At 41.2% G+C, this 23,249-nt stretch overlaps 1 protein-coding gene across 2 annotated transcripts in view; it reads right to left on the reverse strand.

The window, feature by feature from the left end:
• SPON1 (spondin 1) overlaps nucleotides 1-23,249 on the reverse strand; it is a 263,826-nt gene that overhangs the window by 141,578 nt on the left and 98,999 nt on the right. For both annotated transcript variants that reach the window (XM_039251833.1, XM_039251832.1), the window contains exons 4-5: nucleotides 14,443-14,516; nucleotides 9,286-9,408 (exon numbers count right to left, since the gene is read on the reverse strand). In XM_039251833.1, coding sequence (XP_039107764.1) covers nucleotides 9,286-9,408; nucleotides 14,443-14,516 — 197 coding nt within the window. The remainder of the gene's footprint in view (nucleotides 1-9,285; nucleotides 9,409-14,442; nucleotides 14,517-23,249) is intronic.

Genomic DNA, 23,249 nt, shown 5'->3' on the forward strand with positions numbered 1-23,249 from the left:
TAAATAAGACTTCCCAGAGAGATGGAGGGTAGAGAGGACAAAAAGTGGAAAGAAGCGATTTATCCCTTTCTCTTTTGCCCCGTCGTACACCAAAACTGTGTATCATTACACCTGTACTTGGTACCAAATTCTAATTCCTGGTGACATACTCTATTCATAGTCAGCCTGGTGGCTGATCCACTGGGGGGCGCTGATGGGCACAATTATTCTGCTTGGAGAGGGATTTCCCTGGGATGGTAGGAAGGAGTGGGCTTATTTATTAAATGTTTCATTTTGCTTCTGAAGTCAGATCCAGAGGAGGCCCATGGTCCACCTGTGACTCATCACTGTTCTAGACACTGAGCTGCGGAAACCCACAAATTGTCTTAATCATAAATGGGAAGAAACTAAGCAAGCTAAATATTATAAAGCTAACAATTCTCCCAAAAGTAATTTAGGGATTAAATGGAATCCCATTTAAAATTCTGACAGGATCCTTTACAGAATTTGATAAAATGATTTCACAATCACTCATAAAAATAGAGAGACAATAACACTGAAGAATATTTTAAGAAGAAGAGTACTTCTACTTCCAAGCCAGAAACCTGGCTCGTCAGTTTTGATGTTTTCCTCTGTCACTCCTCTGCCCTGAATCCATGACAGAATCTACCTCTAAAAGATACTTCAAGTCCATCCATTCATTCTATCACATGTCTGCTGCCTTAGTCCGAGCTAGTAACATCACTAAATATCCTCCTAACCCACCTTCTAATAACCACCAGCACCATCTAATCTGCTCCCTACTTAGCCACCATATAGGGTCCTCTCTCTCCTGCCGCAGTCTCTTCAGTACCTTCTCACTGTTCATCTCCCTACACTCTCTTCCTTGCTCATTTCATAACTGCTTTTCCTCCCTCCCTCCCTCCCTCCCTTCCTTTTCTTCCTTCCTTCCTTCGAGGCTTTCAGTGTGCCTGTCTGGCATTGTCTATGGGCTAGGTACTGGAGAGATAATGAGCAAAATCAGATTTGATTCCTATCAATGCCCTAGTGGTTTTAAAGGCAAATACAATAAGCACGAAGAAAGATTCAAGTATGTTAGTAATTAAATCAATGCCAATTTAAGATAACAAGATTAATTTTTTATAACCATTAATTGGCAAAACCCAAACAGAAAATGTTTAGTTAAATGCTGAGGAGGCCAGGGAGAAAGAGATATATTTACTCATTATTGGTAACATGGCGAGTTGATAGAAATGTTTTGGAGAAGAATCCAGGAAAATGTCCCAAGAGTCAAAAAAGTCCATATCCTTTGATCTGGTAGTCTTACTCTTGGGAAATTATTTCAAGGAAATGATTCAAAGAAAGGCGGAAGGGTGGAAGAAGACTTTGCCATAAAGTTTTTTTTATTGTAGCTTTCTATGTTAGCAAACAACCTGACATCACCTAGATGTTCAATAAAAGGACAGTTAGATAAGTGGTTTAGAGCAAATTAGAACTATGGAAATCAAACCGAGTGCACAAAGTAGGATGCAATGTTTCCAAATGTGAAACTCTGTATGTGGATGACCATATGAAGAAATGAGAGTAGTTGCCAAGGGTTGGTAATGGTGTTCTTTGATGTGATTAGATTTAATAGCTAAGAATTGTTAAATAACATGACCCAATGGAAAAGATGGCTGAGTTTCATCATGGTATTAACTTTGATTCTGTAGAGTATATTTCCCAGTGGCCAAGTTCATATTTTAGGCAATGTGTAGTCAAATGAAAAAAAAAATTAGCTCCTGGAAAAAATGTTCTTTTCATCAATATGTATCTGTTAAGCAGTGTTAAAATCAAAACCATATTAAAAACGGGGGGAGTTACGCAGTTTACATTGTAAAGGGACATTACAGGATCTCTACAGGGTGGAAGCATTTGTCAGAAAACCTTGGAACTGTGTTTAGAGCAAGGGAGCAAAGAGAATTAGCATCTGTTAGGCAACTCTCACTCCCCTGTCAAAGACTGACTATGTCTCCAGCCGCTGGGACATCCCTCTGAAGTTACCCTGCCTGGTCACCATGTTTCTTTAAAAGACATAACCTCCTGGATGGCCTCTGGGCACTGCTGAAGACAGACACTGGTGGTGGTGGGGCTTGCACTTCTCCCAACACTCCAGGGTTCTGGAACTCTGTCCAGGCTCAGTGAATCCAGACCTCCTCTTTCTGACTTCTCAGTTAGGATCTCTAAGGAGTAGGTCTGTGTACAGTGGGACAAAGCTGTTTGGAATTTGGTATCTGTTGAGTCCACATTGGTACAGCAGATGCTTAAAAGATGCTTTGTGTAGAAGACATTTATTTTATTTTTTTAAATTCATTTTCTGTCCAAAGTTTTTTTAAAATATAACTTATTGTCAAATTGGTTTCCACACAACACCCAGTGCTCTTACCAGCAAGTGCCCTCCTCAAGGCCCATCACCCACTTTCCTCTCTCCCTCAGCCTCCATCCACCCTCAATATGTTCTTAGTATTTAAGTCTCTTGTGGTTTGCCTCCCTCCCTCTGTAACTTTTTCCCCCTTCCTGTCCCCCATGGTCTTCTGTTAAGTTTCTCAAGATCCACATATGAGTGAAAAAATATGGTATCTGTCTTTTGCTGACTGACTTATTTCACTTAACATAATACCCTCCAGTTCCATCCACGTTGCTACAAATGGTCAGGTTTCATTCTTTCTCATTGCCATGTAGTATTCCATCGTATAGATAAACCACATCTTCTTGATCTATTCGTCAGGTGATGGACATTTAGGTTCTTTCCATAATTTGGCTATTGTTGAAAGTGCTGCTATGAACATTGGGGTACATGTGCTCCTATGCGTCAGCACTCCTGTGTCCCTTGGGTAAATTCCTAGCAGTGCTATTGCTGAGTCATAGGGGAGTTCTACAGTTAGTTCTTTGAGGATCCTCCACACTGTTTTCCAGAGCAGGAACACAAGTTTGCATTCTCACCAACAGTGTAAGAGGGTGCCTGTTTCTCCACATCCTCGCCAGCATCTATAGTCTCCTTATTTACTTATTTTAGCCACTCTGACTGGTGTGAGGTGGTATTTTGAGTGGTTTTGATTTATATTTCCCTGATGATGGTGACGTTAAGCATTGTTTCATGTGTCTGTTGGCCATCTGGGTGTCTTCTTTGGAGAAGTGTCTATTCATGTCTTCTGCCCATTTCTTCACTGGATTATTTTTGCTTTTAATTCCCTTGCCTTTGGAGAAGTGTCGAGTAAGAAATTGCTGAAGTTGAGGTCAAAATCTCCACTAGGGTTTTGATGGTTTCCTGTCTCACATTCAGGTCCTTCATCCATTTTGACTTTATTTTTGTGTATGGTGTAAGAAAGTGGTCTAGATTCATTCTTCTGCATGTTGCTGTCCAGTTCTCCCAACACCATCTGTTAAAGAGGCTGTCTTTTTTCCATTGGATATTCTTTCCTTCTGTGTCAAAGATTAGTTGGCCATACATTTGTGGTTTCAATTCTGGGTTCTCTATTCTATTCCATTGGTCTATGTGTCTGTTTTTGTGCCAATAGCATACTGTCTTGATGATTATAGCTTTGTAGTAGAGGTTAAAGTCTAGAATTGTGATGCCACCTGTATTGGTTTTCTTCTTCAATATAACTTTGGTGATTCGGGGTCTTTTGTGATTCCATACAAATTTTAGGATTATTTGTTCTAGCTTTGAGAAGAATGCTGGTACAATTTTGATTGGGATTGCAGTGAATGTGTAGATTGCTTTGGGCAGTATTCACATTTTAACAATATTTGTTCTTTCAATCCATGAGCATGGAATGTTGAGTCCACATTGGTTAAAAGATGCTTTGTATATAAGACATTTAATTTTACTGCAAAAGAGAGAAGACAGCCTTGCGACAGCCCCCAGAAGAGGCAAAAGGGAATCAGAAGGCCTGAGCTTTGATTTTGTTTCTGAGACTCTGGCTATGTGATCTGAGCCCTTAACTTTGTGCTTAAGAGTTTAAAAACCCCCCCCACTTATAAAATTAGGAGGTAAAACTTGCACGATTCAGCCTTAAAATGGATTTCTAGAAACTACCCAGTTGGGGGTGTTTTAAAAGGGTTTTGCTATTTCCAGATGGCCAGCAGAGATTTATGGCATTACAATAGAGAGGGAATGTCAGAAGTCATTGGGGCTGTCCGTTCCCTTGCCCTTCCTTATTTCACCTCAACTAGCCTCTCAGAGAGGTAGGGGGCAGAGTGTTGTTGATGCAGAGTACTTGGTTCTCTATGAAGTGGAACCCCAGAAACAGCATTTGGAATGAACCAACTTGTATAGTTGTTGAGAAAATGTACAAAACACAAGGGCATTGCCCAATCCTCTTGTAGAGCCTGATGTGAATTCTCAAGGGCAAGTTACCCCAAACTGAAGGTCAGACACCCTAGGTTGCTATGTTATCCTATTGCAGAGGTTCTCAAAAGCGTGGTCTACAGGCCTCTGGGTACCCTGAGGCCCTTGCAGGGCATCTATGAGGTGCAAACTATTTTCACAGCAATACTAAGACATCTTCTTTTGCAACATGTTGACATTCACCTCAATGGTGCAAAGCAGTGCTGAGTGAAACTGCTGTCACTTAGTGCCCACCAAAGCAGTGACCCTGAACTGCTGGCAGTGTGCTCAATGCCAGAAACTGCAGTAAACCATTAAATTTTTTTTAAACATTTATTTATTTCTGAGAGAGAGAGCGTGAGCACGGGAGGGTCAGAGAGAGAGGGAGACACAGAATCTGAAGAAGGCTCCAGGCTCTGAGCTAACAGCTCAGAACCTGACACAGGGCTTGAACTCATGAACTGTGAGATCATGACCTGAGCCAAAGCCAGCTGCTTAACCGACAGCCACCCAGGCACCCCTGCAATAAACCATTTAAAGAGTCAGTTTCACCGAAGAATGTTTTAGATGAAACAGTACAAATTATTAATTTTATGAAATCTCTGTACCTTCTGAGTACACGTTTTTCTTCCTATTCCATGTGACTAACTGGGAAACCGTGCATAAAGCACTTCCGTAGATACCCAGGTGCTGTGATTGTCTTGTGTAAATAAGTGCTCTTCTGCATTGCTGGAGGTGCAAGATGGACTGGACACTTATTTTCCTAAACATCATTTTTACTTGAAAGAACAAGTAACAGGGGCACGTGGGTGGCTCAGTTGGTCAAGCGTCCAACTTCGGCTCAGGTCATGATCTCACAGTTTGTGAGCTCGAGCCCTGCATGGGGCTCTGGGCTGACAGCTTGGAGCCTGGAGCCTGCTTCAGATTCTGTCCCCCTCTCTCTCTGCCCCTCCCCTGCTCATACACACACACACTCTCTCTCTCTCTCTCTCTCAAGAATAAACATTAAACTTTTTTTAAACATAAAAAAGAAAAGAAAGAACAAGTGACAGACAGATTATGGTTATTCAGGCTGGAGAATGCGACAGACATGTTCTCAAAAATGAAGTGAGCCTGTCATTTCAAGGAAAACAACCGACAGTATCTGTTGCCAATGATAAAATTTGAACTTTCAAGCAAAACTTAGAATTTTGGAAAACTTGTGTCTGTTACTATGAATTTGATAACTTTCCAATACTTCAGCACTTTTCTTAAAACGATATTAATGAACATGATTTTCAAGATTGTATAATGAAATATCTCAACATGTGGACCATCGGCATAACTCAGTAAGTTAAGGTTTTTAAAACGACCAATGTATGGTGTTACAAAATCATTCATTTGTAAAAGATCCATCCAAAGTGCAAAGTAAAGCAATGTATTTTAATGTAACAGAGTACAAGTTCCCTGACAGTGTTTCATATTCTACACTGTAATTATCCTTTAAGAAACTACCATGTGCTTAGGGCCTGGGAAGCCTTAGTCAGGTAAATGTCAGGACATGATCTCGTGGTTCGTGAGTTTGAAACCCGTTGGGCTCTATGCTGTCTGCACGGAACCTGCTTCAGGATCCTCTGTACCCCTCTCTCTCTGCCCTTCCCTGCTTGTGTTCTCTCTTTCAAAAATAAATAAAGATTAAAAAGAAAGAAAAGAAACTACCATTTGTAGAGTTTTGGTGTAGTATCAAAAAAGATCATCTGTAATTAATGAAAAAGTTATTAAAATATTCTTTCCTTTTCCATTTACATATCTGTGTGAGATAGAATTTTCTTCATATACTTCAACTAAGAAGACACACCACAGCAGGGAGAATGCAGAGGCAAATATGACACTCTAGGTGTCTTTGAATTAAGCAGGATATTAAAGAGATTTGCAAAAATGTGAAATGGTGCTCTTTCACTAAATTTCTTTTGTTTTAGGTAATATAGTTATTTTTATAAAATATGTTAACATGTAATGAGTTTATTATTTGGTAATTCATTATATGTGACGTTTTATTTATTTTTTTTAAATTTTTTAAAATGTTTTACTTATTTCTGAGAGAGAGACAGCATGAGAAGGGGAGGGTCAGAGAGAGAGGGAGACACAGAATCTGAAACAGGCTCTGAGCTAGCTGTCAGCACAGAGCCCAATGCAGGCCCGAACCCACAAACCGTGAGATCACGACCTGAGCCGAAGTCGGACGCTTAATCGACTGAGCCACTCGGGCGCCCCGTTATTTATTTTTTGAGAGAGAGAGAGATAGAACATGAGCAGGGCAGGGGCAGAGAGAGAGGGAGACACAGAATCTGCAGCAGGCTCCAGGTTCCTAGCTGTGAGCACATAGTCCGATGCAGGGCTCGAACTCACGAACCCGGAGATCATAACCTGAGCCAAGTCGGAAGCTTAACTGACTGAGCCACCCAGGTGCCCTGATACATTACATTTTAAATTAATTAAAAAGTCATATTTTAAACTTGTTTTAATTTTTGATTTGGTGAATAGTGATAGACACAACCCATATCAGCAAAAGGATATTGAAGTTCTCATTCATTTTTAAGCATGTAAAAAGCATCTTGAAATGAAAAAGCTTGGGAATTGCTGCTCTGAGATCTTTGTGGAGAAAGTGGTATTTTGGATAAGTAATTAATGAAGGGAAGGGAGACTTGATATCTATTAGTTTCCACTATTGTTGGGAAGCATCGTGGCTTAATTGGGCTTAATGGCAAGGGTGGATTAATCAAGACAAAATCATTCCTGGAGCAGTCAAAAGAAAGTCACCTATTACCTAAGATTAGTAGAAATCACTTTTGCCAGCACTGAATTTTCAAAGTTCTTATTAGACCATCTCTGTGCCCTTCTGACTGGCTCCAATCCTCTGAGCTTATATATAGAAGTCCATCCCTGTCCCTCCAAGGAAGGTCTGGCCTACAATTCCTCATCCATGTCGGCCATTGTGACTAGATGTGGGCTAGAAATCTGCCTCCCAGGTCACAGTGAATGCTCCTGAGTTCAACAATCAGCACACAGTACTCGGGAAGCCACTCCCGAGGCACTACATGAAAGATGAGCATGTCCTGGCTTTTGTCCTGGAGGACTTCTCTTTGTGACGGAGAAGAATCCTGAAGAAATAATTACAGTCTGATGTGATCATCCTCCTCTGTACCTAGTGACCAAATTTTCCAACCAAAAATTAAGACACCCTGACATCTGACACTGGAACAATCCTGAGGGATCTAGAACACATGTCTGCTCTATTTATTAAGAAACTCCCAACAACTCCACTGAAATTTGATACAGATTTGTACTTGATTTGGCCCAAAGGCCCAGAAACAATGGTCTGTCCCTTTTTTGTTGTTGCTGTTTGTTTTTGTTTTTAATTCTGGGCAATAACAGTGTCAGAACAGAAAAGAGCAAGAAGCTCCTTAGGGTTACCGAAGATAAGTAATGGGCCCTTAACATCTTATTTCCTCTGGGCTAGGGGATGGGAGGCACTGGAGGACATTTTTTTCCATCATATTTGTTCCAAGTGGTTTCTTCCCCGCCAGGCAGATTCCAACTTTGTTCATGCAGGTCTCCCACACCAGCTGAAGCAGATCAAGCTGGATCCCAGAGTGAGAAGAAGAAACTAGTAAGGAGCCTCTAAGATCCCAAGTCCTAATTACATGTGGGTAAAATTAAGCAATAGGGCTCTGGATCTGCCACGTATCTGCTGGGTGGGCTGCTTGGGGACCATGGAGGCTCTGGTCTGGAGCAGGTCTACTTGAGTCCCAACCACATACCCTTTGTTCCCCCTTCTTTTGGGGCTGATTCAAATCCCTCCTTTGAATCTCTTTCTCCCCATCTCACTCGTCTTTCCCAGCTGTGGCAACTCCAGAGTGAAATGAACAATAAAACAGACAATGAACAGAAAGATCAGCTCAGTGCCACACACCAACATCCTGCCACCCCCATTTGGAGAGAATGAACGTCACTGGGTCTTAAAGGCAGAGTCCAATTAAGAGGCAGGGCAAGGAGGCTGGCAAACCCCTTTTTGAATCTTGGGTGCACTACTAGCTTACATCTGACTGTGGGCAAGTCATGATATCTCTCTGATATCCTGTGAGCTCATCCACAAAAACAGGTTATTCTGAGGGTTTAATGACATCACGTATGTAAAAATGCTTGGCACACAGTAAGTCCACTATTCACTGTTAGAATTTTCACAGTTTTGTGTGTGATTATTTGATTAGTGTCTGTCTCCCTACTAATCTCTGAGTTGCATGGGTCATGTCTCTTTTAGTTCACTATAATATCGTTAGACCTTAGCACAGTGTCTGGTGCATACTAGGCGTTTGTTGAGACAATGGCATGAGAAAAGGGAGTTGGCAGGGTCCTGCTGAACGATCTGTGTCCAAATAGCAAGCTTGAGCCCTCCTGATAACTCTTATGGACTGGTTTTGGCTCTCTGGAGCATGGTGTCATGAAGGATTCTAGATACCAGTAGGGAAAGGGTGTGCAGATAGATCACCAACATTATGTTTGAGGATGCCGAACATTTGTTGACCTTGATCTGTAGAGTCAAGAGCAGGTCCCTTTTGGCAGCTATTAGCAGCACATATAGGCCTATTGTATAATTCATGGAGAAGGCCACTTTGCGGGGGACTGAGGTTATCACATGCTTGACCTGAAGATAAGCAGCATGACCTTAGGAATATTTTTGTTAAATCACAGATCAGAACAACGCAGTGCAAAGAAGTGAAAAGCATACCAGTGTTATCTCTGCTAGCCTCGATGAATTCACTTCATGGGAATGTGCATTTCATGAGTCAACTGGTAAAAGGGAGCAGACCTGACATACTTCAGCTGGTGTATCCCACAGACAGACAGAACTTCACCACGCACCTTCCCCCAATCCATAAAGTAGCTACTCTACTCACGAGGGTAATCCTTTGGGTGCGTCTTCTCGGACCAGTTCCCATAAAATGTGAGTCTGTACTTGGCGGTTCCACAGGCGCAGCAGTCTAGAATTGGTCTGTCCGTCACCCCATCAAACATGGAATCTGAAACAGTCAGGAGAGTCACTAAGTTAGGAAGCAAATACGGGTTACTTACTAGGCAGCACCATCTTGGTCTTGTCCTGTCCTTCATGCTTGGGGAAAAAAGATGAGGGGCAGTTTTCATTGATTAATAACACTCAGAGCCAGGCCACTACTTGGGCTTCTAAAGGACTTTTACATCCCTCTAAGTTTAGTAATTATACGTTTTGCAAATAAAAAAGACTGAGAACTTTTGCTTTAACAATATGAGGAGACCTGGGGGGCCAATAAGGCAGAATATTTGGGAAACCAGGGATGAAACTTACTCAGCTACCCTTTCTTCCCACAATACGGTTTTTCCACTAGATTTTAAGAGGAATATGCACGTGTGTGTTTTCTCTAAGAAATGTTCTCTGGGGCCAAATTGCCAGGACCAGAAGGAGCAGCTTTGCAGAAGAGCAGTGAGAACGAGTAGATAGACATAAAGGATTGCTGAAAATTATTTTTAAAAATGCATATATGGTCACATCCCTTCTTATCAAGCTTTCAGAGACTTCGGAGGGGTGGGGTTTAGGAAAATGTTCATAAGTTCAGCTTACTTCTGAGCATAGAAGCAGCCAGGAAAAAATTAACAAGATTCCCTCTCTGCCCCCATTTTTATCTGTGAATAGCTGATAAGTGGGAAAAGAGAGATTACATGAATAAATTCAATATTTCTGATAGTCAAGCCCACATCCCTAACTGTGCATTGTTGCTTTTAGTCTGTTCCGCTTCCTGCAAGATGAAAACAATGACTACAGATGCAACTTGCTTCCATTGCTTTTTCTTCAGTTTCTCTAGTGATATTAATATAAAAGTTATTTAATTTTTTGCAAGTTGGACATTTTTTCTTAAATATTATATAAAGAGCAATGACAGTATACAAATCTTTTTGAGTGTCAGGAAGAGCATTTTACAAGTCTTTCTTGTGGAATTCGCTAGGTTCATTTGGTTCGAGTACAGAAAATCAGTGATGGGTAGAAGAAGTGAATTCTGGGTTCTAGGATGGAGATGAAAACATGAAACATTAGAATAACTAATTTGTAGAGAATCCTTATATGTGCTGATCTCTTTCCATACATTGTCTCATTTCATCCTAGCAACCCTAGGAGGTAAGTACTCTGGTTAACACCCTTCTGCAGGTCAGGAAACTGTTAGACAACCAGCCCAAGGTCCCAGGGTTAGCAGGTGTTTCAGGCAGAACTGGAGCTCAGGTCTTTTGGAGTCCAGACCCCATGCTCTTAATCTATTGACTGTATCACTCCAGGAAAGACCTTCTGTTGGATGTGTCTGCATAAATATCAATGAGCGGAGTTTTGTGTGTAGGTGTTTCTCTTTATGCTTATTCAGATAAAGAATGGTGCATTTAAAAAATGACCTGCCTTTATAGCTCCAGGATTTCTAAACAGCACCAAAGAAGAGGTCTGAATCCACCCAAAATAAAATCATTGCTTGGCTATTTTTGCATACATTTGGTGCTTAGGACCAGACTCTCCATTGCTTAATGCACATGAAACCTGGGTATCATTCCTAGGTGAGCCACTCTGATATTTAAGGGACAAGCCCTATTCCATATATTTCAAGAAAGGTAGCATAAATTAGTAACTCCTAAAGACTTTTCCTTTTTACGTTTCCATTATTATGACCAACTAGTTTTGAAAAAGGGATCCTAAGGTAAGAGATAGATGCTAAGGTTATGATTGTAGCCACCAGGCACTATTAAATGAGGGAGCAATCTCTCAAAAGACCCAAATAAGGCCAACTGGTAGCTTTACCTTATCAAAAGGGCTTTCAGATATAGACAGTATAGTAAACTTAAAGATTTATTCAAGAGTTCAGGGGAATACACTCATAATAAACCTCTTGGAGTTCCAAGAAAAATTAGCTTCCATCTAAAGAAATAAATTTTGGGGCGCCTGAGTGGCTCAGTTGGTTGGGCATCTGACTTTGGTTCAGGTTACGACCTCGCGGTGTGGGTTTGAGCCCCTGTCGGGCTGTGTGCTGACAGCTCGGAGGCTGGAGCTCGCTTTGGATTCTGTCTCCCTCTCTCTCTGCCCCTCCCCTGCTCATGCTCTCTTTCTTTCTCTCTCCTCTCTCTCTCTCAAAAATAAACATTAAACATTTAAAAAAAATAAATTTCTAAGTTTGAAACTAAAAACAGACACACTGTTTCCTATGAGGAAAAGCCTATTGAAAATGAACCAGGTTTTCCAAGGGCAGTGAGAACAAGTGTCAACTCACCCCTCTTCTGCTAACCATAGCCAGTCTTGCCCAATATCAGTGACTTCCTGCCGTGTTGATCTCCTGAGCTGCCCTCTCCCATTTCTACTCTCCATCCATCAGCCTCCATCCATCCATCTCCCCTTAGTCTGCTTTTTCTCTTTATCCCTTCTCTCCCACATTTTCCTCCCTTCTGTGAGCTCCTTCTCTGTCTCTCTCCATCGTTTGTGACATGGTATTAAAGTGAGCATGTGCATGCATGTGGTTATTATAGGTCACCTTTTTGAATATTTTATGTTTCTCTGTTCCTAATGGTAAGTAACTTAATGTTTTATGTTTCTTTTAGAAAATAATGATTGCCAGGGCCTTTTATCTTCGCTGTTGTTAATTTTCCCCCCATGGATGAACAGCTTCAGCTGAGAAAAAATAATAGACACTAGTTTCTTTCTCCCTTTCTTTGATGGATTTGATTTGACTCACCAAGCAAGCAAAGAATGTAAAGACCTTAATGAAAGAGCTAGAGATAATTAAGTAGGCATACACAGTTAAGAGAAATCCCTTTGCTCTCTGCTTATAAATTAAAGACTTTCTTAATGTGATCTGCTTTGCTAATTGTTGGATTTCCTCATGGGTCTGCTGCCTCCGGGGATTGTCCACAACTGCATGTAATGATCCTTCAGCCCAGGTCCTGTAGGACCTTGACTTTTTGTTCACTAAGTTTCTGTTGGAAGACAGTTTCTTTATACATATGCATGTTTCATCATTTCAATAGGATCTCTGCTTCAGAAGTGATAACCAATAGACACTGGCACACCATTGGATTGACACTGTATCTGCAGAATTTAGCATATTTGTATGGCTCCACACAATATCAGGGCTGAGACTTTGGCAAGTGCACTTTAGTTAATGACTGCTGTCAGTATGTGGGGGTGACAGCGAAATGTTTCCTAAGAATCTTCAATTCTGAGAAGTAAGACTGTCCTCTGAATGTCTAACAAAACCGTACCCCAGTGGCTGTGATTAGCCATCTGTGGGTATAGACCAAGAGGTGGCTTGTAGATATGTGACCCAGAGTACCCCAACTCTAACCCACGGGACTTCAATGTCATCTCATAGGGACAGGGCAGGAATGGGATTGGTCCTTTAGGAGCCAAGAGCCTTGACAGTCAAGGTGTTCTCTGCTTGGAAAAAGGCTGAGTGACCCTATGGACAATTAAATATGAAAAGGAGAGTCCCCGAAGCTGTGTGTGGAAATGTCTACTTTGAAGCTGACCTGGGACCTGGCCCACGGGTTCCAGCTCTCTGGCCCCTGTGACAGGTACGTCTCTACTGCAGGGCATCTGATTTTCTCCCTTTGCTTTTTTCATGCTTTCTGAACCATCTTCCACATAGGATCTAGTTTCTGCCCTAGCTCATCCATTGGGAGCTATGCTTTGATCTACCAAAGGCAATAATGAATTGAGAAATAGTCCCTTCAATGGAAAGGCAGTGGTTAAGAGCACTGGCCCTGAGTCCAAACACTGCCCTTGACCACTAGCTATATGATGCTAAGTGAGCTTTTAAAAACTTTTCATGTCTCAGGCTTCTTATCTATAAAATGGGGATGAAGTAATAGTCTTCATCATATAGGGTTGTTGTGCAGATCACATGAGCAAGGCATGTGAAGTGTTTAGTGCCTAGCGTAAAGCAAGCACTTGAAAAATGTTAGCTATTATTATTATTTTCCCAGAAGACCTTTATCAACCTTTCTTTTTCTTAGTAGCTTATGACTTGCTAGAATTTGAGAAGATTATTTCTTCTCAAAATGCTAATTGCTCTATACGCAAATAAAAATTCTGCAAAAACGAATAGAAACTAGACAGTTAGATGTGTAATCGTAGAACATTTTCTATTTTTATTTAGTTCTCTAATAACTTCCAAACACATTCAGATGTTTAAGGTCTTAATTTTTTAGGACATATTAATAAACAAGCATTGGACACAGAAAACAATAGCTAACACTTATATATATAGCACTTACTATGTGCCAAGGAGATGCTGTACTAATATATATATTACAATATAATATATAATATATTATACATATTTTATATATTATACATTAATATATATTTTAAATAATAAATATATTTTTATATATTATTATATGTAAAGTCAGATGGCTAGGAAGGGCAGAGGCAGGATTCAAACTCAGACTGGATAGGAATCCAGGCCTCTCCTCTGACCTCCCCATCTACTTGATCCCTATGAGCTTTGTTAGAATGCCTTCAACCCAAAAAGAGGGCATCAATAAGCTTGCAATCAAGGGACCATATCCTTGAACGTGATAGAATCGTAAGGTCAATGCTCCCTTGGCAACCCTATCTTCTGCTTGTCTTTCTTGGAGAAAATCCCCCCACCCGATGCTGCCATATTGCCCAGGTGCCACACAAGTTCTTCCGGAGATTATTCCAGAGAACCTTACAGGCATCTTAAAGGTACACAATTGTGCATTTCTTAATTAAGTCCTGTGAATTATTCCAAGGAACCTCTTTAGAATAATCACTGTTTCACAAAAATAAGAAGACGACACCAATATAAGGTACATTATCTCCTACCCAGGGAATCAAGCTGAGTAATTAGAGCTTAAGGCGGATCCAATTATCCACAGCACACAGCCAGATTAAAAATCAGTGCCACGTGAGGAAGCTGAACCCGGAGAAACTCAGAAAGCACCATCACCGAATTCTTGCCACTGGATGGCTGCACTGAATGAGCCACCTTCCACTTATCTGGCCCTCCTCCACTGGCAGTTCTTACCTTGTTCACAAAGTTTCTTGGTCAGAGAGCCCTCGTCTTGAAAATAAATGATGCGTTTCTGTACAATGCTGGCCCTGTTGGAAGAGAAGCACAATGGTGAGGAGGGCAGGTTTGAGGGATGTCAGATCCTTGCCCAGACACCTATGGCTGTGTGGCTTTGGGTGAGTCTCCCCAACTCTCTGTGCCTCAGTGTCTCCATTGAAAAACTGTCATTAATAATAACGTAAACCTTGTGGGATTGCTCTGAGAATTAAAAAAAAAAAAAAAAAACCATGTCAGGAGCACAGAACATACTGAGAAGCCACTCCATAAATATTAATTATTATGTTGTCAGTGGTGGTGCTAATATTAATGTTAAGGTAAGAAAGAACTGATGGCATTTTTAGTACCTTTTCTCAATGGCTCATTTTATTCTAGTTTTGTATCAGACGATGGAAGCCAATTATAGATCAACCAAATTCAAATCAGAAAAGCATGTCAAATCCTTTTCCTGAAGGGGGAAAAAAAAAGAATTTAAAAATATATTTTGATTTGTTCTGAAAATGTCATTCTCTAGCTTTCCTGAAAGTCTAGACGAAACTGTCTCCTACATTCTGAACAAAGACAATTTCGGCTGTTATATTTCTCTCTTAAACATGTCAAACATGGGATCTTAAGAATTTGGGACGAATATTTGGAGGTTGAAAAATCACTTTTGGCCAGTCCGTATTTTCTCGTTAATCTAGTTCTGCACAGACATACTACTCCTCCTTTAACCCACTCTGCTGTATATTTTCAGCTGGCCATGCAGACATGGAATCCTGAAACCCAGCGTCCCTGTAATGAGAAGTCTATAACATTTTACAAAGAAACAGCACGAGTGGATCTTAGCCCTCTCTATTGATTTTCTTCAGCAATGCTACTCAATCAAAACATAATTTTTTACTTTGATTTGCCCTATTTAACAGAGAAAGGGATCGTTGGCTCCACTACAGCAAGGCACACTGAAGGAGTGATACAGTCATATGATCTGTCCTGTGTCACATGATTGCAGCCCCAGGCATGGGCCCCTGTATGCATGACTCTGCAGAGTACAGAGGGAGTTTTCTCGATGGCGTGGGCCTAGGCCAAGATTACTTTCCAAAGAAACTTCTACTCTACACCCAGTCTTGCACAAAAGAATAAAATTCAGACCAGCCTACAGATGTCTTTTACAGTCTTTCCTTACCCATGAGAGACCAGATGTTGAAATAAGTGAATGAAATCTGCTTCCTGTCTCCGCAAAGCAACTTTGATCATTTATCCATTCTGTTGACCATCCAGCAGAAAGTTTCCTCAGGCCAAGAAAACTCTCTTGAGCATACTCATCCCAAAGCCAAATAGCAAAGCCTTTATTAGTCAGAGCATCCCATTATCTACCACTTCTGAGTGTACTTCCCACCAGGAAGTACCTCAGAGAATGCTGTAAAGGGCAAGGAGAAGGATTTGTGGGAAGTAGCCCAGACCTGGCATTCTGGCTTTAACTAAGGGCTTCATCCTCTTTCCTACCAAAGCAGCCCGTCCCCCATTTGTCTTCCTGTTGTATTTATTGGTATATTTTCAACAAATAGTTGTTGGAGGCCTGCTTAGTAGCCAGACACTGGCTAGGGACACTGTTATGAACAAGACAGGTGGGGCTGTTTCCCATTCTCAAAGTTGACAGCAGAATGGAGAGAAAGCACCGAACAGCTAAATCCACAACTAATCATTTAACAGGACTGTGATTAAGTGCTGAATGGAGAAGTCTCCAGGGTGTGGGAGAATGTAACACAGTGGAGCCTGACCAAGCCAGGAAAGACTCCCTGCAGAAAAGACTCCCTCCCTTAGATTGCAAAGAGTAGGAGCTCACTAGGGCAAGTGGGAGGAAGAAACAAAGGAGAGGACATCCTTTAAAGGTCCTTAAGGTGGTAGGGTCATGGCTCATGACCAGTGGTAGGTCAGAGAGGTGGTGTGCGATGAGCCGGGGAGGTGCATGAGGCCACATCACCCCATATCTGCAGGAGGCTGGCATTTTATATTACCTTCTGAGGAGATAACTTTGACAAGTGTGTCCTGAGGAATGAGATTATCAGATGTGCTCTTTTAAGAAGAACACTTGGGCCATAGGGTAAAAATGAGTTGGTGTGTGGTTGTAGTGTACACTTCCCATGCAAATTACATTTTACTTCAATAAGATTCTCTTGCTAAAGTGAATTCTCTTGAAAACCCAGGATCTACAGGATAAAATACAAAATTACCATTGTATTCAAGGCTCTTCATAAAATTTCTCCCAAAACCCCCTCTGGCATTGTTTGTTGCCATTTTGTGTCACTGCCCTTGGGTTCCAGAGTTTGAGAAGTTTATTTCCCCTACCTGAATACCTCTTGTACTCTACTGGGCTCTTGCAGATGCTGTTTCTCTTCCCAGAATCTCCCCAAACCTGCCTTTGCTGGCATCTGTAACAAATACTCAGAATTTTCTCCCTCCTGCTGGGACTAAGAGAATGGCAAAGCCTATGATCATGCTTAGAAAAATTAAGTCACTCCAAAGTTTCAAAAGTGTCATTGTAAAAATGTGCAGGACTAGAGATAGAAAATGTGTATTTCCTATAAGATATTTTCATTTCCTTCATGCTTTGTTTTATGAGGTCTATGACAGCTTACCCACTTTTTTTGATAATAGTTGTAATCTTGAGTCCTTCCTATGTGTCTGTCACTGTGCTAGGGACACCCTTTATGTACATTACCTTATATATCTTATGTTTTGCATTTATTACAGCTCCTCAGATTCCTTCCTCATCCAAAACCCTGGGTTAGATGCATTCCTTAGAGCTTTTCAGGTATTAGAAAGTTAAGATGATAATATACCATTAATGTCCCTATAATCAAACACACCAATATTCTGAAGAAAAATGTAAGAAAATTCATAGTAAGAGAGAAAATAAAAACTTTATATAGCTTCACATCAGTTTCAGTCAAGTTTAGCAAACTTATCAAAATACTCTTATTTTTAGAAGGATTCAGTTGAGGGTTTGTAGCTATTTTCTCCTTCACAGATGAGTGCAGGGGGGTTAAGTAACATGCCCACGATCTGGAAGTTTCCCATCTACCTCCAAAGCTCATGGCCTGTGCTACACCCAGTGTGGTTGTAAGGGATTAAAGATAATTACATATAAAAGCTAATTACCTCTCATGGCCTGAGAGATAAGTGTTATTATGAATGTAACTTCAAGCTGATTTTCCTTGGGGGCACCTGGGTAGCTTAGTTGGTTAAGCATCTGACTTCGGCTCAGGTCATGATCTCACAGTTCATGGGTTTGAGCCCCATGTCGGGATCTGTGCTGACAGCTCAGAGCATGGAGCCTGTTTCAGATTCTGAGTCTCCCTCTCTCTCTGCCTCTCCCCAGCTCATGCTCTGTCTCTGTCTCAAAAATAAATAAATGTTAAAAAATAATTTAAAAAAAAACAAATTGATTTTCCTTGGATCCATTTTAGCATCTCATGGCACAAACTGTGAAGAACTGAGGCTTTGGTGGCCTCCCTGGAGTCTGGGTCATGATCAGCTGAAGCTCTCCATGAAGACCAAGCATACATCTCCATGCCCATGCTTGGCCACACCTCTGTATTATGCCCTTTGGATTTCAAACTCTGTGCAGATCAAATGTGGGATACAAGGCTTACTCTGATCTGGCTTCATCTTTATCTAATCCCTCTGGAGCACTCTGTCCAAGCCATATCCTATATTTGCTTCACTATGGGCCTCTGTCCATGGAACTCCTCAACACATATGTGAACACCACACACACACACACACACACACACACACACACCACACTTCAGTTACCCAGAACTCATACCCTAATTAGATTGGTTTCTTGACTGGCTGCTTGGTTGGGTACTCTTCTAGGAGAGCGACAGCCTCTTGAGTTTCTCCTACCACAGTATTTATTAACTTACACTGTAACTGCCTACTTACTTTTCTATCTTCTGTGCTAGTTTATAAGCTTCTTGAGAGCAGGAGCTGTATCTTACTTCTATCTTACTTCTAGTATTGTTGCCGTACTGGGATTCAAAGAGAAGGAACAGAGTTTCGGGAAAACAAGAGAATTTGAGATTGTGTGGTCTATAGGGCATGATGGTGGTCTGTCTAGTGGGTAATTAGACATAGGGACCTGTGTCTCAGGAGAGATGTGAGGGGTGGGGAGTAGGGGCAGAAGTAAGAGGTGAAGCTTTTGAAGTGGCGGGTGTCACCCAGGGGAAGTGTGCAGAGTGAGAAGAGAAGCAGGCTGAGCCCGTAACTCTGGAGAAGACCAGCATTCACCTACAGATATGCCAACAGAGACCAGGATCTGGTACGCTTGGTTGCAGAAGATGTTTCTTTTTATTCTTCATTGGGTCAGTTCCTGAGGGAATTTATATCCTGAGAAAATGCATTTCATTTTGAGTCTGTTCCCATCAAAAGTATAAAACTCAGCTGAGATTTATAAATCATATTATGGTTCAGAAAAATAATAGCTTTACAAGATGAGAAAGCTGTTAGTAAGAATTCCCTTAGCATTTCAAAATGACAAATTTCTCCCATTCTGTGTTGCAATTTGGCAGTCCTGTTGCATAGCATTCATACACTGATACACTGAATGCTCTCTTATCATGAGAGAGCGTGTTAAGGAAATCTAAATTAAATTTCTCAGTGTGTTAGCTTCTCAAACCTTGGAATATTGAGGCTCTAAATAAGTTACTAATCATGTCAAAAGTTTTCTTTTAAACCTAAAGAGGTGGAATGTGTCTAGAAACGCCATCCTGGATCTCTTGGATGCCTGGCCTTTTTCTGTCTGCCGGGCTTATTCATTTGCTCTTCTTTCTCCTTATGGAATTTCCCTGTTGGGATAAAGTTAGCGTTTGCTAAATTGTGAGTGTGCTGCCTAGGTCTAGGCCTGGGACCCTGCTCTCACCAGTAAGAGACAGGGAGACATCAGAAACTAAAGGAGTTGGGAGAAATCGGACCAGGAAATGACTTAAAAAAATTCACATGGATCATCAGTGGCTAGATGGCTGCTATATAGAGATAATTCATGTAATGTCCTTAACACACGCGTTTTGCACAAAGTAAATATTCACAGTGCGGTACCCATTATCCTTCCTGTTGTTAAATCACCATCTCCTAACAAAGTGCCTGGCGCATAAAAGTACAAGTACCTAATAAACAGAAGCTATGATTATGATTAACATTGGGTCTGTCTCCTTGGCTTGTGGAGGGAGGGGTGAGGGTGCTCCCTTGGTCAGCTGCTTCAGGCAGAGAAAATGGATGGCCGAAATGAAACTCAGGTTTGTGGTCTCCAGACTAATTTTGCTAACTCTTTTTCCAATTCCAGTAAAGTCTTTCTTACTGAACATTTCTTGGGGTGCTTAGAAAATTTGTCTATGATGTCAGGGATGTTTTTCATAGAAGTGATCCAGTGTATAACCAGTAACACCACTTCCTTCTGCCGAAGAAAGAACAACTCTGTGGATGCACCCAGAAATAAAATATTAGAGTCATACTGACGGTAATATCATCAGGAACTGAGGCTATCTGCCTTATTTTACTTCACAAGGATGCTAACTACTAACCTGGCCATGGTCTCATGTTAATCAACAAATATTTACAAACACAGGGTACATTCCATGATCCAAACTTTTCCCAATTTTTTATATGGCTTTCGGTGGATCTTAGGACATGACGCTGTGTCCAGGAGTTGACAGGCATCCTAGCAGCCCATCAGAATGTGTCCATGAGAGTAGAAAAGTAGAAGCTTATCTGTAGGGCTCTACCTACAACACACACGAGAACTCCAAAGCTGCCCAACAGTAAAGTCACAATCTGTGTTTGGGGTCATAAAACTTTAGACTCAGAGACTGGTAGTCATCTATCACTACTGCAAAGAAGCAATGTTAGAAGCTGCCACGAGATTATTCCTGCTAATGATCAATCATTCGTAAAACATTAACTGAGGACTTATTTTGTGTCAGACACTTTGCTAGGAGCTGAAAATTCAAAGAGAATAAGAGACAGTGCCTTCCAGTAAAGAGATCCTAGTCCAGTGGGAGAAGCGAGAGACAGAAAAAGGAAACAGGAAATCAGTGTTGAGCGGGATGACGGAGGAGCGATGGGAAGCTGAAGAGCGGTGACTCACTTCTCCTTGGCAAAGCTCCAACAGGAGGCAATGATGGCGGCACTGAAGATTTGAATTAAAATCTGAGCAGTGGAACTAGAGGATCTAAGAGACATGTTGTAGGAAAATTTATCAGGACTAAGTAACTTACTGGATCTGGGGCAGAAATAGGAGATTGAGTATAAGATATTTTATTTATCTTTTCTTTATATAACAATTAAACACCCAAGTCCTCCACCAGTATTAACTCAATCCTCCCAAGAGCCCCATGAAGTAGGCACAAGTATTATCCCTATTTTACAGATGAGAAAACTGACAGAGCGAGGTTGTGACACCCCATATACAAACCTCAGTGACTAGGGGGAGGGATAGTGGTGCCAATGACTGAAACAAAAGACAGAAGGGGCAAGGGGGAATATTTTTTAAATTTTTTGGAATGTGTATGGAGATAATTGAGTATCCACATACAGCTATAAGAAATAATACACAGAAATTAAACACTTTGTACACTTTTCCCAAATGACTCTCAGGACACAGAGTATGTGAGAACCCCGACTGGAGAATCATCTGTGACTGCTATGGTGACTCAGGGGTAGCAGGCCTTTTCTGGCTGGGACGAGGTGGGAGCAGAGGCGGAGTTGGAGGAATTATTGGTAGGAATGAGGCCCATCAGAATAACACAGAAAGCCGAAAATTAGAAAATTTTCTTAGAAAAAATCTTTCTTTCTTGGAAAGATAGCACAGAAGCCGAGTCTGTAACCGAGGATGGGCACTTGGCAGCAGTTAAAACTGCAGCCCAAAAAGAATCCCTTGGCAGGTCCACTGTCCACGGTCCTTCTATACCTAAACTGGGATCCCAGCTCTACACACGGCTGCACGTACACACGCAGTGACCCTATGATCACAATCTGGTTGAGAGGTCAGTTCAGGTCTTCACCAGACCGCAATCCATTCCCAACCTCGTACCATGATCCTTGGATTTCACAAGCTCTGAGTCACATCATGGAACAAAGTTAAGTATATAAAGCCACGGTTTCAATTTTCACAAAAACTAGAGAAAAACTATTTTTAAACACTCAGTTTCTTTCTTCTCAGAATGACCCCATGACTCTGGGGATCACAAGCTTATCATGGTTCCATTTTTCTTTTCTTATCGTCCAATTTCAGACCTAATCTTTATCATAGATCTTGTCGATACCGTTACTCTAGTACTTCAAATTTTACCTTCCCAAAATCCAATGGGAAATTAACAAGAGGAATTGATTTTCATAAGAGAGATGCGAAAAGATAAAACTGGATTATGTTTTAAAAGAGCTAACGTTGATGCAAGAGGCCTTAAAACCAGGCAGTTATTCATTTACTCATGTTTTGTTTATCAGAGTAGGTACAGCAAAGCTGTGTGAGGAGTTGGAGGCCCAAAGATGAATAAGGCCTAGTGTAATATCAGTTACCAACCTGATGAGAGAGGGAGAGAGACACATCATCTGATGAGTCAGAATACCACGTAACAAGTACTAGAATCTACTCAATACCCATGCCTTCCATCCTTCATGATTTCATAACCCAGATTTTTTGGGGGGTGATACCAGGTAAGCCAATCATGACTGTCCTGTTCCCACTTCCCCAGCCTTCCTTGCAGCTGAGGAATTGGTGCATGTGACCTACATGTGACCTCAGTTTTAGAAGAGGAGGTTTACAGGATAGAGGGAAGACTATTTGAGAAAGTTTTGCTTTCCAGATGAAAAAAACTAATGACTTACGCTGGCCTGTTCCTCTTTCTTTTTTTTTTTTTTAGTTTATTTCTTTATTTTGAGCAAGCGAGTGAGCGAGCGAGAGACTATCCCAAGCAGATTCTGTGCAGTCAGCATGGAGCCCGAGGTGGGGCTAGAACCCACAAACCCTGAGATCATGACCTGAGCCGAAATCTAGAGTCAGATGCTTAACTGACTGCACCACCAAGGCATCCCTGTCCCTCTTTTTCTAGCCTTGATTACAAACACAAAGTGTTAAATAAAGTAGCCATTTTGTGACCATGAGGAAAAGGCCAAGAAATATCAGAGACACTGGTCCTGACATTATTTCACTACTGAAACAATACAAGTAGTCACCTACCTCTGGCTCTCTTGCTATTTCAAAAAAAGAAAAAATCCCTCTATCTGTTGAAGTTATCATTAGCCAAGTTTCCTGATGAACGCCACTCTCAAAAGCATGCCTGACTGATAGAAAGTGGTATGGACAGCTCTGAAGGAAAGGTTGCAAGAAACAAAGATACCAGAGACACCAACACAAGCATGAACTCCACAAAGGATACAAAGACTCTAAACCCACATATCTCAATAATAACACTGAATGTAAATGGGCTGAATGCTCCAATCAAAAGACATAGGGTAGTAGAATGGATAAAAAAACAAAATCCATCTATATGCTGTCTACAAGAAACTCATTTTAGACCTGAAGATACCTTCAGATTAAAAGTAAGGGGATGGAGAAATATATATCATGCTACTGGAAATCAAAAGAAAGCCGGCATAGCTATACTTATATCAGACAAACTGGACTTTAAATTAAAGACAATAACAAGAGATGAAGAAGGGCATTACATAATAGTTACAGGGTCTATCCATCAGGAAGAACTAACAATCATAAATGTCTATGCACC

This window comes from Hyaena hyaena, unplaced genomic scaffold (genome assembly GCF_003009895.1).
Source record: "Hyaena hyaena isolate Hyena2069 unplaced genomic scaffold, ASM300989v1 scaffold_401, whole genome shotgun sequence".
In the NCBI taxonomy this organism is placed as follows: domain Eukaryota; kingdom Metazoa; phylum Chordata; class Mammalia; order Carnivora; family Hyaenidae; genus Hyaena; species Hyaena hyaena.